This window comes from Mesoplodon mirus, assembly GCF_964341445.2.
Source record: "Mesoplodon mirus genome assembly, chromosome: 3".
In the NCBI taxonomy this organism is placed as follows: Eukaryota; Metazoa; Chordata; class Mammalia; order Artiodactyla; family Ziphiidae; genus Mesoplodon; species Mesoplodon mirus.
Window position 1 is genome coordinate 194,286,256 of NC_138978.1, and position 17,095 is coordinate 194,303,350.

At 35.0% G+C, this 17,095-nt stretch overlaps 1 protein-coding gene across 2 annotated transcripts in view; it reads right to left on the reverse strand.

Moving 5' to 3' along the window:
- The window catches only part of ZBTB41 (zinc finger and BTB domain containing 41), a 50,791-nt gene that overhangs the window by 6,484 nt on the left and 27,212 nt on the right, over nucleotides 1–17,095 (reverse strand). For both annotated transcript variants that reach the window (XM_082616093.1, XM_082616092.1), the window contains exons 7-10: nucleotides 15,873–15,968; nucleotides 14,369–14,475; nucleotides 12,783–12,888; nucleotides 8,073–8,161 (exon numbers count right to left, since the gene is read on the reverse strand). In XM_082616093.1, the coding sequence (XP_082472219.1) occupies nucleotides 8,073–8,161; nucleotides 12,783–12,888; nucleotides 14,369–14,475; nucleotides 15,873–15,968 (398 nt within the window). The remainder of the gene's footprint in view (nucleotides 1–8,072; nucleotides 8,162–12,782; nucleotides 12,889–14,368; nucleotides 14,476–15,872; nucleotides 15,969–17,095) is intronic.

Genomic DNA, 17,095 nt, shown 5'->3' on the forward strand with positions numbered 1-17,095 from the left:
GTTATATGGAATAATAACAGTACCTACCTCACAGACTTGGTGAAAGGACTGAATGAGAAAATGAAGTAATAGTGCTCAGCACTACACTGGCACGTGGTAAGTACTTGATAAACCTAGGCTGTTGTCATTATTGCTTGCTTGCTGTTATTCCCACTATAGCCCCTAAAAGAGTTGTAAACTAGAGCATTTGATTTCCTCCCACCCAAGAAGGATAAAAGCTAAAACAGCAACTCGAGAAGTAGTAACACCAATGTCTAGCCTGACGTTAGAATAAGGAGAGTTGATGAGGATCAAGAATAAGGAAGCTTGGCCAGTTTTCAATTCTTCCTGAGTCAGGTTCTCACATGGCAGTTTTTGGTTTTGGTTTTTTTCACATGAAACATAAATTCCTACAGTAGCCAGGGTGGTTGGCTAATCCCCGAAAGGTATGATTTTTTTTTTTTTTTTTTTTTTTTTTTTGCGGTTCGTGGGCCTCTCACTGTTGTGGCCTCTCCCGTTGTGGAGCACAATCTCCGGATGCGCAGGCTCAGTGGCCACGGCTCACGGGCCCAGCCGCTCCACGGCATGTGGGATCTTCCCGGACCGGGGCACGAACCCGTGTCCCCTGCATCGGCAGGCGGACTCTCAACCACTGCACCACCAGGGAAGCCCGGAAGGTATGATTTTGTTACCTTACATGGTGAAAGGGTCTCTGCAGATATGATTAACGTTAAAGATCCTGAAGTGGGGAGAATAACCAGGTAGGCCCAATCTAATCACGTGGGTCTTTAAAAGTGGTGATAACTGAAGATGAAAAGGTCAGAGAGCTGTGACAAGAGGACTCAATCCCGAACTGCTGGTTCTGAAAATGGAAGAAGGAGGCTAGGACCCACGGAATGTGGCAGCCTCTGGAAGCTGAGAAAACTCTCAGCTTACAACCAGTTAAAAAACTAGAACCTGGGCCCTGGTCCTGCAACTCAAAGAATCGATTCTACCAATAACCCAAATGAGCAGTTAACAGATACTCCTTTAGAGCCTCCAGAAAGAAATGGAGCCCTACCAACACCGAGGTTTTAGCTTGGGTCACACTTCTCACCTACAGATTTGTTACATCATAAACTTGTATTGTAAGCCATTTGCAAGAGAGAGGTACATAAGACAAAGTGAGCAGTCTAACATACATATAATTGGAGTCCCAGAAAGAAAATAGAGTATAGGTCAAAAACAGTATTTGAAAGAAAAATTGACTGAGAATCTTCCTAAATAAAAGACAAGTCATAGATGCAATAAGTTCTATACATCTTACAAAATACAAAAAGAAAGAAAGAAAAAAAAACAACCCCAAAACACATCTGGGCACACTATAATAAAACTACTGAAAATCAAAAACAGGAAGATCTTAAAAAGCAGCGAATAAAAGAGAGATTTCTTTTAAATGAGCAACAATAAGACTGCCAGTATATTTTTCAACAAACACTAGAGAAGGTCAAAGAGGAAAACAATGACACATTTAAAATATTGAAAGAAAAATAAATGCTAATGTAAATTCTATAGTCAGTCAACTAGTCTCCATAAAGTAAAATAACATTTTCAGACAATCAAAACCTAAGAGAATTTGGTGCCAGCAGATATGCACAAAAGGGAATCCTTCATGAAGAAGGAAAATGATTCCAGGTAGAAGAATGGTCATGAAGGAAGGAGTGGAGAGTAAAGGGTAAATATGGTTAAAAATAAATGAGTTATTTAAAGCAAACAAACAAAATAATAATGTTTTACATGTTTTAAAATATATGTAAAATTAAAATACATATAACACATAAAGGCTGAGAGAGATGAGGTGTTGTAAGGTCTTTGAATTGTCTAGAAAGGGATCAAGAACTAATTTAAGATAGACTATAATAATTTAAGAAGAATACATGTTGTGATCTGCAAGGTGACTACTAAAAGAATACTGAAAGAACATACAATTAACAAGTAAACTGAGGGAAAATGGGTAATAAAAATACTTCATAATTACAATGAAATGAAGACAAGAAAAAGAAAGCATCAAGAAACAGACGGGACAAATAGCATGACAGATTTGAACCCAAATAAATGAGAAATCATGTGACATTTAAATGAACTAAACATCCTGATTAAAAGAGGTTATCATAATAAAATAATACTCCAAAGACACACATCTTAAATACAGGCCCATATAAGGACTGAAAGTAAAAAGAAAAAAATACCACATAAATATTATCCAAAAGAGAGCTGGTCCTTTATCCCAGTATAAAAAGGGACATTTTACAATGATATAAAGGACCATCAACAGTAAGATATAACCATCTGTACATAGCTAATAACACAGCCTCAAAATATATAAGGCAAAAAACTGAAGAACTCAAAATGAAAAATAGATAATTTATAATCAACAGTTAGGTTAGAGATTTTAACATATAGCTCTCAGTAACTTATAGGATAAGTAGACAAAAATATCATATTAGAATGCAGAATATTTGCATAAAATACATTCTCTGACAAAAGTGGAATTAAGCTAGACATTAACATAAAAATATTTAGAAATCCCCAAATATTTAGGAATTGGGCAATACAGTACAATTTAAAATAAAGCACAAATGAGAGAATAAATCAGAAGACATTAAAAACTATTTTTAACTGATTCTAATGAAAACATAAAATATAAAATGAGGTGTGAACTGTAACTAAAGCAGTGTTTAAAATGTTTAGAAGTTTAAAATATGTATAATAAAAAATAAGAAATGCCAAATTTAATTAAGTTAGGCATCTATATAAAGATAGGGAAAGACAGAAATTAAACCCAAATAAAATAGAAAGAATAAAAAAGTGAAAAGCAGAAAAGAAATATACAACAAATACAAAAGAGAAAAAAAATCAACAAAATCTAGTAGCTGTTTGAAAGATTAATAAAATCAATAAATTTCTAGAAAGAAAAAACAAATTACCAATAGGAATAAAATAAGGTTCTCACTAAAGATCCTATAATCATTAAAAAGATAAATAATACAATACTCTGAATTTTGCCAATAGATTTTATATTTTAGATTAAATAAAATTCCTTAAAAATGAAACAAGAATTGAAAATCTGACAGCTCTGAAACTATTAAGGAATCTTTAATTGAAACCTTTCTCCAAAGAAAACAAGTTCAGTGGAATTTATCAGTGAATTCTTCCAAATAGTAATGAGGAAATAATGCCAATATTATATAAACTCTTCCAGTTAACTGAAAAAAGATGTATTATTTCCCAAATTATTTTTTGATGCCAGCATAGTCATAATAAAACCTGTTAGGGACATAACAAGGAATAAAAATAGACAATATGTCTCATGACCATAGACCAAAAAAAAAAAAAAAAACTCCAAACCAAAACAAAACAAAAAAATCAATGTATTTTATCACAATAATAAAGAACAAATATATAATCACCTCAATAAAAGCAGGGAAAAATCTGATAAAATTCAACACCTATACATGAAAAATACTCTAACTAAACTAGGAAGAGATAGATGATAATTTCTTTATCTGAAAAACAGTATCTACAAAAATCTATAAAAAACATACTTAGTAATGAAATATTGAAAGCTTTTCCCTGGAGACAAGGATTTCCGCTATCAATATACCACTGATATGAACCAAAGCAATAAGGCAGAGAGAGAGAGATAGAGAGAGAGAGATGCAAGGACTTAAAAGGGAGAAATAAACTGTGATTATTCACAGATGGCCAGTTTGCATGCTTAGAAAATCCAAAAGTAGCTAGAAGGTATTTGTGTTTGGAAATTTATAAGCTGTTTCTAAATTCATATGAAAACATAGAGGAAAAAGAATAAGAAAGACAATGAAAAAGAACAAAGTTGGAGGATTTACACTACAAGATATCAAAAGCCACAGTACTTTAAATGGTATAGTAATGGTGAAAGAATATACAAATAGTCCAATGAACAGAAGAGAGTTCAGAAACAAACCACACATATATGATCACTTAACTTAAAACAAATAGGTCATTGAAATGCTCTGAGGCAAGGATGGTCTTTCCAATAAACGGTGCTAGGGCCACTAGATAACCACATGTCAAAAAAACAAAGAACTTTGACCTTACCTAATAATAAACACAAAAATAAGATAAAGTTCATAATCTAAATATGTAAGTTAAAATAAATCATCAGAAGGTAAAAGAAAAAAATATTAATGACCCTGGGGTAGGCAAAAGTTTCTTAAAGGGGATACAATAAACCTAACTAGAAAGAAAAAACTTGATACAAGACTTCTTTAAAATTTGGAACCTTCAGTCATTGAAAGGTATCATTACTAGAGTGGAAAGCCCAGCCACAGACTAGAAGACACCTGTAATTTAGATATCCAACAATGAACTCATACCCAGAAAATAGAAAGAACTCCCATATATCAATTTGAAAAAGATGGACAATCCAATTTAAGAAAATCAGCAGAAGAATGAATCATGTGTTCCATAAAAGTGAATATCCAATGACCAATAAGTGTATGGAAAGGTGCTCAATATCATTACTCATCACAGATATGCAAATTAAATCCACTTTGAGACAGTGCTACATATCCATCAGAATGGCTAAAAAAAGAGACACTATCAAGTATTGGTGAAAATGTGGAGCAACTGGAATTCTCATACACCATACACTACTGGTAGGAGTGTAAATTGTCACAATTACCTTGGAAAACTGGTTAGTAGTGTCTACTAAAGTAAAATATATGCATATCCTATGAGCCAGCAATCCCAGGGCTAGGCATGTACACAAGAGAAATGAATGCAGTGTGTATGAAGAATCATAGGCCAGAATATTTAGAGCAGCTTTATTTATAACAGACCCAAGTAAACACAAACCAAGTGTCTATCAAAGTACAATGGATAAATAAATTTTGATATATTCATATGAAAATGAAAAGAAACAAACTACTTCCATGGATGAATCTCATAGACATGATATGACTGAAAGAAATCAGACAAAAGAGTGCATACTGTATGATTCCATTTATATGAAGTTGAAACAGGCAGACTAATTACTGGTGACATAAGTCAAAATAATGATTATTTTGCAAGGAGGTTACTGATTGGGAGGGGCCAGGGAGGGTGCTTCTGGAGTTCTGGTAATGTCCTACATCCTGATCTGAATGGTGGTTACATAGAAGCACTCATTTATAAAAATTCATTTGTGTACTTTATGTGTTATATTTCAATAAAAAAAAGCTTAAAAATTCTGCCAAGTCTAAAATCAAGCCCTAAATTTATCAGCTTTACACCCATTTTAACTGAATGTATTACATCTCAACAAGACTACTGCTGAATAGACATAATTACTACTCTGAGGATTACACAAGCAAAGCACATAAGAGATGAGAATAAGACATTTGTAGAAAAAAATCTTATATCCATTTTCCAGTGAATTTCTCTAACTGTGTGGTTTGAAAACATACATGAGTTTAGAGGGTAGTTGTAGGAAAATATGATAAATTCATTCCTTGAAAAAATATTTATTAAGCACCTACTATTTACAAGTCCTGGGCTAGGCGCTGATCATATCTATTTATTTGAAGCACTTAAGGGTACTAACCTGGCCAAAACTAAAACCAATCAATTATTTGTACCTCTTCTAAAGAAGGAATAATGGAAGAGAAGAAGTCTGTAGGGAGTCCGGCAAGGGGATTCCAAAAAACACGAATCTAACAGTACAGACAATGCACTGAGGGTACCCGCACTAGAGAAAAGGAATCTGGGGAACACGATTATTCTCATCACCAGAGAGGTGCACTGTTAGAACAGGAAAGATGGCTCAGCATCCTTCACCATTTCCTCAGTAAATGATTCCATACAATTATTACCTAATTTTATTCTATAACTACATTTAGCAGTTCTCCTTCTGATGAATAAATTTAGCAACTCTGCTTCCTTGATAAGAGAAAAGGACACCTTGGCCAGCACACATTAATATCTCATTCTCTAGAAGGTGAATAGTAAGCTGACACTCTTTTGATTCTACTTCCAGTGGTTATTGAAGAACTCCTCAGAATACTTATAACTATTAGTGCACAGATATAAAATTGAGTTTCTGGACCTGTAAATCTCAGGAGTGGACTTGGGAACATAGCACCCAGGTGTTGGAACAGCTGCTCTGTGAAGTCCTGTTTGGGTAGCCTGCTGATCACTTTAGATCAAGAGGTGGCAAACTATAGCCTGAAAGCCAAATACAGTCTCTTGGAAGTTCTGGTATATAATGTTTTCTTGGAATGTGGTCACATTCATTTACTTATACCCTTCTATGGCTGCTTTCATGTTACCACAGAGAGTTGAGTGGTTGAGATGGAGACTGTCTGGCCCACAAAAACTTAAATATTTACTATCCAGCCCTTTACCAAAAAAGTGGGCTGACCCCTGCTTCAAATGATTTCTCCCTCTCATTTCATAATAGCCATAAGCTTTATCTTATTCTGTAACAGAGCTCATTTCCTCAATTCTCAATGGGCAGAGGGACTTGCCTCTAATTCCAACTAACTTTGAGATATCCAGAGATGAGAATTCCATGGTCATTTGTCATCAACTAATTACTACAAATCAGTGTTTTCAAAAAACTTAATGCAGTTATAAAGCCAGCTCTTATTACCTTTCTCCTCTAGATAATTCCTGTAGTTTTACAATTCTTAAATCATCAGTGGTTACAAATTAACTTTTCCTAAGTTCACCATCTTTTTCAAATCATGAGTTTATTAGGCATATTACTTATAACTAGTGTGGAGACTAGCATTACTATAGTTTCCTCATTTTTTACTCCTATTTATATACCCCCCAAATTATGACTTTCTCATTTTGAGAGAGGTGTAATTTTATTTTTAACAGCAGTACTATATCAGTAATAAATTCTTTACTGAAATTCTTTGCTATTGAAATTGCCCAAATCCAGTTATTTCCAATTCTGATATTTATGAAATCAATTATTTTTCCCTACCAGAACAGCAGCTTGACAAAATCCAAAGTCAATATAAAGCAAAGCAGCCATAAATGCATTAATGGGTTTCTTTCTTAAAAAGAAGGAAAGAAAGCTTTAAAAATTGTTCATTTACATGAGAAGTCAAATAAGAACTACGACAACATATAGGAAACAACCCAACAATCTATGTTTCAATATATGGTAGCATTGCCAGGCAAAAAAGGAAAGATTAAGAAAATAACTTCTGGAAAGCACCTGAAGCAAATCATTCTACTATAACTACCTATAAATCACAACAAATCATTCTACTATAAATCACAACTGACTATGTAAAAAGGAAAGCTATGCAACAGTAACTTGGGGGCTTTCCTGGTGGTGCAGTGGTTAAGAATCCACCTGCCAATGCAGGGGACTCGGGTTCAAGCCCTGGTCCGGGAGGATCCCACATGCCACGGAGCAACTAAGCCCGTATACCACAACTACTAAGCCTGTGCTCTAGAGCCTGCAAGCCACAACTGCTGAGCCCATGTGCCACAACTACTGAAGCATGCGCGCCTAGAGCCCGTGCTCTGCAACAAGAAAAGCCACAACGAGAAGCCCGCGCACCGCAATGAAGAGTAGCCCCTGCTTGCCGCAACTAGAGAAAGCCTGCACACAGCAACGAAGACCCAATGCAGCCAAAAATAAATAAATAAATAAATAAATAAATTAAAAAAAACCAAAAAACCGTAATTGGTAAGCAGGACAATGAGGTCATATTTGAATTACGCTTTTAAAAGAGAAGAAAATAAAATAAATGTCTTCAGAGAGTCTCATAGATATAGAGGAACCAAAAACAACCAGAAAAGGGGAAGATGAGAACTAAAAGTTGAATAAATTTCCTATGGAAAAATTTTTTCCCAAATTCTACAAAATGATATTCAAAAGTATTGAAGCTTACATAATATGGAATAGTAGATCAGAATATTGTCTGTTCATGACATCAATTTTAATAAGTAAAAATCTTACTGGGGGGAAGAACAAAACAATTTCACCAAGAACAACAAAGTATAAATGTCCATATATCACTTCTGAATAATTACACAAAAATATATACAAAATACCCATTAGGTTTTACCTGAATGTGTCCGAAAATGCATTTCCAGACTTGATTTGCCTTTAAAAATTTTCTTACAAACATCACACTGATGAAAGGTTGCTTTATATCTAAGAAAATAAAAAGGTTTGAGCTATAATTTTAATAAATAACATAATGAAAATAAGTTACAACTTCATATATAATTCTCACATTAGTAAAGCATAGAACTCCCAAATGAACATGGAAATACTTTTTAAGTATCAACCTTATCTCTGATTCTTCCTTCTCCAGTTATATTCAACAAATAAATCTATAAAAGATGTCCTTAGATTTTCAACTTTAAACTGCTTAATTTTAAGCTTTAAATCAGTAAACTTTTGTATTATTATTTTCTGTTAAAAAATACCAAAGGAAAAATTCTAGGGACAGAAAAAAAAAATCAATGAGAGGGGTAAAAGGGGGTTGACTACAAAGGTACATGGGGGACATTTTAGGGGTGATAGATCCATTCTGTGTCTCAACTTATGGTAATGATTACAGGACTGCATGCATTTGTCAAAACCTGCAGAACTACACACTAAAAAGAGTGAATTTCTCTGTGTATAAATTGTACCTTAGTTAAAATAGATGCAAAAATGAAACTGCAGCAGTCTCAAAATCTGCATTCATCAAAAGGCGACACTTTTCCTCAGTAGGTACGCTTTATAACAAATAAATATTATAAACTTAAAATAGAATAAATTTTACACCTAAGTAAAAAAGAATGAGATACCAATCCTTTATTTTTATTGTCGATTAATAGACATAAAAAGCTATACATTCCTCAGAAGTTAACTTAGAAGAAAAGTGTAGTGCCTAAGAGTATGTACTTATGAGTTAAACAATCCTAAACTCAAAATTTAGTTGTTAGGATGAATAATATTTGTAAAATGATTAGCATTTAAGTGGTAGTTACTAGGAAAGCCATATCATCTCACCTTGGAAGCAATTCACTTCTAATGAGTACACGGAAAAACAAATCAAACACAGGCTACCATAATGTTCTAGGAGACAGTTGGCCTTAACATATCCACTGAGTGTTACTGGAATGTTTAGCATGTTGTTACTAATATTAAATAGCAATAGTAGGCCTAAGGTTTCAAATGCCATTCTCACTTTTCAATTCATCCAACTCTACATTTACAAAGTAGCTACAGAGACACCATGCAAGGCCCTGTCTTCTAGGAACTTACTTCTACTTTATGAAATGGACATTTAAAAAGATAATTTGGATTTAGTGAACTGGGAGTGTCATTGATAAACTTAGCTAAAGACTTGCAACCTGTATGCCTGATTTGTCTTATTCCATGTATATCCATGGTAATATAGAGATACAAACAGGGTTCCCAAGGGCACATAGAGAAAGCAGCAGTGGTAACTCAACTAGGGGCAGTTTTGACCCCCCCTGTGACATGTGGCAATGCCTGAAGACATTTTTGGTTCTCATAACTAGGGGTAGGTAGGTGCTACTGGCCACTGCCATCTAGTGGGTGGAGGCCAGGGATGCTGATAAACATCCCACAATGCACAGGAAGGCCCCACAACAAAGAATTACCAGGCCCCAATGTCAGTAGTATTGTAGCTAAGAAATCTTGGTCTGTACTATGGACAGAGTGACATTTTAAACACAGATATGCTCAAAACACAAACTGTCTCACAGTGTATGTAGGAAAAAGATAAAATCTACAAGGACCTGCATGGGTCAGGCTCTATGTATATATCTCTCCATTCTCACACGGATGCTAAAGAGCAGAGATCTTCAGGGCAGGAGTGATACACAGTAACAAATGGAGCAGAGATGCCTAGTATGAAAGGGATTTAAACATGTCCACTGGATTTGGCAATAAGAGACTCATACTGATAGCAACTGGAGAGGGATAGTAAGGTCAGAGGTCACATCCCAACAGCTTACAACAGTGAACAGAAAGTGAAGGAGAGGATACTGAAGGAGTCACCATTTAGAAGAGACATTTGCAAATAACTGGTTGGGGGGTGGGTGCTAGTCCTCATCACTCTCCACATTCTCTCCTTGAATAATCTGCTTTTATGTGCTCACATGTAATTCTTTATACACAGCCTAGACTTCACTTCTGAGATGTAGACTACTATCCACCTATCGGATTTTATGTTTCAGTGTGCACTGAGCATCTCAAAGTCAATATACACCAAACTCATCATCTCCCTATGCTATATTCTCTAACTCAGTGGCTGGTATCAATCAACCACTCACTTGGAAACAGGAATTCCTTGAAAAGAGGAATCACCTGTGACTGCTCCCATTCCCTCAATAAAGGCCTAAATATTGGTCAAATAAGTACCTTCCACTGTTCATTATTGACGCTACTGCCTAGTTTAGGTCCTCACCATCTTTTCCCTAGATTATAACAGCCTTCTAACTGGTTGATTTACTTGCCTCCAGATTTATCCACCACTAATCCAGCTTCCATACATCAGTAAGAGTGATGTACCTAAAATACAAATCCAATTGTGTCATCCTTTTGTTTAAAATCTTCAATGGCTTTTTATCTCTTAGAAGTAAGTGTTGGTTCCACGAAATGATCGTAAGGCTCCATATTCTAGATCCACCCTTAGCAGCCCTGGCAGAGCATGGAGAATACAGATTCTGGTTCCACAAGTATCTAGGCCAGCAGGTAGGTCACAGGCCCTGCTGGTGGGGAGAGGATCCCAAAGCTCTTTCATAGGGCCTACGAGATCAAAATTATTTTCAAAATCATACTTTAAACATGACTTGCTTTTCTCACGATGTTGACATTTACACTAAAGAGCAAAAGGAACAGCGGGTGAAAGTGGTGGCGCCTCAGCTCTGAACGAGGTAGCGATAGCAAAACGTACTAATGGTCACTGTACATTTTCACCATGATGTACTCACAGAAAGAAAAACAACTGTGATAAAGCAGTAAAATTGCTAATTTTATTAAAGTTCACCCTTTGCACTGTGGCCTTTCCGATAACCTCGTGATGAGGTGGGAAGCATGAAGCTCTATTGCACGCTGGGTACCCTGTGTGCTCGAGGCGCCTGCAAGACCCGCTGTGAGCCCAGGGATCCCTCCCCTCACGGAGCACCATTCCACTTGAGGAAACGGAAGTCAGAGTACAGCTGGACTTGAGTAGGTGGCAGACATTTTCTTGAAAATTCAATGAAGTAATAAGCCTGTCACTTCAAGGGAAAAAACTGACAGTATTTGTTATCAATGATAAAGTTTGAGCTTTCAAGCTAATTAAGAATTTTGGAAAACTTGCATCTGCCCCCTTGACAGCTTCCCAGTTCTCCTTCTGAGAGACTGGAAGCAATGTTAACAAGCCTGATTTGTTGTTCCTGTACTGTGAAATGTGGTAACATTGGGAAAATCTGCATAACTCAGTGAACCCATATTTTCCAAATGACAAATGCATATTACAGTAGGTTAAAAATACACTTCAGAGCACAAGATAGACCAATAGACTGAATGGAAGAGTATGAAAGCTTCATGAATCTTGTTCCAGATTCCTCTTTGCAACTACCTTGAAGAAACTACCACTGGTTTAGTTTTGGTGTGGCAGCAAAGAGTAACAACCACAATTTTCTAAGAAGGCTTAATATTCCTCTACTCGTCGTTTTACCAACTATGTACCTGAGTGAGATAGATTTTCTTCATTTACTTCGAACAAAATAACACATAGGAGCACATATGACAATCCAACTGTCTTCTATGAAGCCATTAAAGAGATTTACAAAAATGTGAAACAATGCCACTCTTGGGACTTCCCTGGTGGTTATAGAATCTCTGGAGCAAGTGAGTTTGCAGTTCTATTTTCCACCCACTCATACAATATGTTGAAGTTTTTATTTTCTACTCCAGACAGCATCATGTATATCTTTATATCCCAACACTTAGCAGCATTCCTTGTAACTAGTGAATACAAGAGTTCAATGACTACAATGAATACATTGATTCAATGAGTGTATCACTGAACAAAATCAGTGAAAGAAACAATAAACCAATACATGAAAATGGAAAAAAGAAATACAAATCAACACTCCTTACTCTTCTTCAAATTGACCTATCATTTACTACATTTACATATACTATGTGTATTTTGTTGATCATATCATTACACTAAGTTTCTTGACACCTTAGACCAAGTCTACTACTTACCATTTGCTCCAAGTACCTAGTCCAAGAACAGAACTTCTTTGAACGTTTTAAACTCAACAACTAATCTCAGTTAAGCTTGGATATCTAAACTGTACTAAAAAGTTGATGTTCAAAGACAGTACATACCTCCTTCAAATAAAATACCATTTTAAATGTTTAGTGTGAATAAAAAGAGGTTTAAATTCTGACAACAAACATTTTCCAGTAATTGTTGTCTTATTGACAATATATGTAGGCAGTATGTTTATTTATATTTAGCTCTCCAAGAGCCCCTGAAACCAAACATAAATGAAATCCCCAAAGAAAGCCAAGATTTTATACTAGTCATTCACTTCAATGTCTACCTCCTCCTACTAGCCTTTGAATCAACCGAAAACAAGTAGGAAAAATATGCTACATTCAATTCCTTTAGGTCTGCAGAAAAGCTATAGAAGCTAGAGAAAAATTGCTGATTAACCCAACCTCAATTACATAAAATGAACAATGAGACACCTTTCCTCCACCCCAGACTTATCAAGGTAATGATGATGAGAAACTCTGCCTTTTCACTTACTTTTGCCACACTTTCTCTCCAAGGTGTACACTTTTGTAATGGACAGTGAGATGATCCCTACGACCAAAGCATTTTCCACATTCTTCACACTGATGAGCCTTCTCACCTTAAAGACCCAAATATTTTCGTTATAAGGTGTATTTCAATTTTTTTTTTTATGCCCAGAAACAAATTATCCAACAGTAAGATAACACGGTAGAAAACATATACCAGGAAGGTAAAGCCACCCTTTATCCGGGCTGTCTGCCTTATATTCTTACTCAAATATCTTCCTTCAGTGACTCTGTACTTATTTTTATGGGTGTGAATCCTACTCCCCACTTGGAGAAGGAATCAGTAGCCTTTTGCTGTACACTTCAAACCCTGACTTTCAGTGTAACAGAGTAAGATAAATGAAAGGACTTCAAAACTCAGGATGTTTTTTAGGAATATGTAAGTCTGGATATCAAACACCTCAAATGAACGTACACTTAATCAAGATGAGGCTGTCTTATGTTTATAAAATGGACCTGAACATTTTCAGATCTTTGTGCTTTACTTTTAAAAGATTTTTCATCTGTGGGGATTTCTTACATTTGCAATGAGCCAAAATACAAATATAAAGGAAAATTCTAGATGAGTCCAATTTGTCATCTTTCTTCTTATATTCAGTTACAAAGGCTTGGCCTTTAAAAACCAGTCTCAACTTAACACCTGTGTGCAATTAAACCATGTGACCTCTAGGATTAGGAATTTAGAATTCTCCTCCTGAAAATGGAAATGCGCAATTCCAGTGAGAAAGTCATCAGACCTTTAGCATCTCTTAAAAGTGGCAATAACAACCGCAACCTGCCTCATTGGGGTCATTTAAGAAAATGTTATACCTGTTGCATACTTTATATTTTAATTATGTTTAAAATAATAATAATAATCACCTGTTCTACTGGGCTCATAGAGATGGCTCTTTCCCATTATTGTGCTCATATAGGTGGCTCTTTTAGCACTTCCTGAACATCAATCTGAGAGGAAAATATGAAAGAAATCCCCAGAGTATAAAAATTATAAATACAGAATAAAGATCTGAAATTGATCAGGATTATTAAGGTACTCTTCCAAAGATAGGGCTTCAAAAATTCACTAGTACATCAACTTTAACACCCCAATTATAATATCTCTCTTCAAGCATCCAAGTTTTGCTAACTTCTTTCAAATCCAATCAAAATGAGAAATATTATCTTGGCTTCTTCCTTCAAAGAAGTGCCGACAGTAATTATTGCACATATCTACATAATATGCAAAATGCAATTGATTAAAACAAATTTTATTAAATTTTGATTTAATAAATTGAGAATTTGATTAAAACAAATTTTAAAATACAGTTTGTGGTCATAGAGGGTAACCAAATGATTAAAATCACAGTGACCAAAAAACATGTCACAAAATTATGTCTCTTTCAGATGCTTTTTAAAAAAGGTTTTTACAATCAGCATTACAAAGGGGTGACCAAATATACCAAATTATTTAAATTACAGCCAAAATAAACATGATGTGGTTTTCAGGTGTTTTTGAAAAGGACCTTGGAAACATCATTACAAAACGCGCCTCACCTGAATGTATTTTCTTGTGCTTTGTAAGGTGATCGTGACGAATGAACGTTTTCCCACATTCATCGCACTCGTATCTTTTATCGTCGTGATGTACTCGTAAGTGAAGTCTATAAAGAAAAAAATTGAAGCCCATTGACACTAGTGACACAGAAGGAAAAAAAAATTGAAGCCCATTGACACTAGTGACACAGAAGGAAAAAACTTGGTTAACTCTAAATAACGAGAGCTGGCTGCTTACTCAACCACGCTCACCCACTATTTGCTCCATTCCTGACTTTCAAGGTCCTTCCCACTTTCACCACCTGACTCCAGGGCTCCCACTCACCAGTTTCAAAGCAGCACTTCAACATCTGCACAGGCTCCCACGACCTCTGGATGATACTCCTTCCTGACTTTAAGATCCTAAATCTGCTTCTGGGAACCTACCAAATGTCTAGGGGCGTCAGCCGATGTTGCAGAGGGAGCAAAAGGAGGACTGAATCAGATGGAATTAGAATCGGACACAGGGGGTAAGTGCACAAGTGACTTAAACATATGATGATAGCAAATTACTAAGGATTAATCCTATTCTGGACAACTGACACCACTTATACACTGACAGTTGAGAACTCAGTAAATTTGATAAGTAATCAACTTTCTGACAATCACATTTTACTAATTTTCTTCACACTAACCAAATAAAGTGTGGCTCATTTCAGTCACCCAAAAACAGATTATAAAAGGTTATTATAATAGGTTATTAAAATTCATTTAATTTGAATTACTTTTATCCCCACAATCCTCCATCTATATATCAATACATCCTAGTGAAATGAATAGCTTTCCCATTCAAGTTGTCCAAACAGGTATTGATTCCCCTATGACTAAAACCAGTAAATGGACTGGACTACATCTAAAGGGGAAACATTCTGTTTAAACTTAAAAAGAGGTAAGTAAGAAATGATAGTGTAAAAACTAGATTCTTAAGAATATTAACAAAATTTAAAATTGTATACATATCTCACAGTAAGTAATCTATTATTTATTCATTAAAAAACTACTTTTCATAAATTGCAAATGTAGTCAGCACTCAGCTATACAAATATTACATAAGTTACAACTAATACTCAGAAAACATTCTAAAACTGAGAATCCTGGAGTTTTCAATTTTGTCATATTTTCATACCAAAATATTCTTTGATAATTAGGACTGAAAAAATACACCAACTTTAGAACACCAGAATTTTCATGAATTTTGATTCAAAGAAAAATAATGAAATATTTAAATGACAAAGCATTCACCAAACTTAGTGATGAGGAAATATTTTTAAATATTTCATATTACAAAATGAATGTTAAAAGGTAGGGGCAAAAGTCTACAGTTTTCTGCACAACTTTGTTTATCACAAGTGCTAAGGCATGTTTTAATTCATCAAACAACTAACACAATGATAAGAAAAGAGAGTCAAAATGGAGATATAATTTTATCGTACCTAACACTGGGGGAAAAAATGGCTTGACCTACCTGTATGAGCTTCCATGACGAAAACTTTGCCCACAAATACTACAAAGATGAGGCTTTTCTCCACTATGGATTCTCAAATGTTCTTTCAAAGTAGTTCTGCATTAAAACAATATATATATTTAGCTAACGATTTTTTAATGCCAACGTATATATTAAACACAGATTTCTAGAAAGCTTACTAGAACAGTGTTCAAGCTAACAGATAACAATGTCAATTATTCCCTTATTCCTACAATATGTTTGCTCTTTATTGGATTAGTCGCACCAGCATAATAAACATGTTTATTATGTCTCTCTACTTAAAAAAAGCAAATAATTTAACTTTGGCCACCTTTGCCATTGGTTTGCTCAAAGATTTAATATATAGCTTATGTAAACTTCCAAGAAATACAAATGAAAAATGCACAATTGTCACTACTGATTAGGTAAAACTGACATTAATTTTAGTGGACAGTGTTTAATAATATATAAGAAATCCAGTTTATCAGTACTATTCCTTTCCAATATGTGCTCAAAACTTGTTAAAAGAATGTTTTAAGGCAAAGAAAACTTTACAGGTACTTGTAATTTCCAGATGCCAACGTTAAAAAGGGAAACCACATAAAGGACACAACTCTTGCTGGCCCTACCAACCCTGGATGGGCCACTGTGTAACCACTGCTGCATTTCCAACAGCTCTAACATTCGGAGATTTCCCACGTACATACACTGCTGAGTAAGGATGGACAAAGTTATTTGGGGCGGGAAGAAAGGAAAACACATGGAAAGGTTGTTTTCTTTCTTGGTTTGTTTGCTTTTTGTTTTTACAGGAAGACCTTTAAGGGAAAAAAATTTATAATGCATAAGATAAACTATAATTTACCAATCTGTAAATACAAGTTTTCATATAAATATAGCACACTGATTTTCCTGCCATCATACCCATTTGTTTCTTTTTTAGGAAAGTGGCATTTCTAATCTTTTTAAAATAATGAATTTCTATATACTGAAGGATATAAATATACACATATTGTTTAAAGAACAGTACCAAACGCTTATATGCAGGACAAGACAGAGAACGTTCCCATCCCTTACAACACTCCACATGCCCCTCCCTGGTCCTATCCCCCACCATGTCCCTCTCTCAGAAATAACCGTTTATGTAAGTATGCCCTTTCTTTGCTTTACTACCTATATAGTACAAATCACTAAACTATATATCGTATGTTTTTGAAAAACTGAGT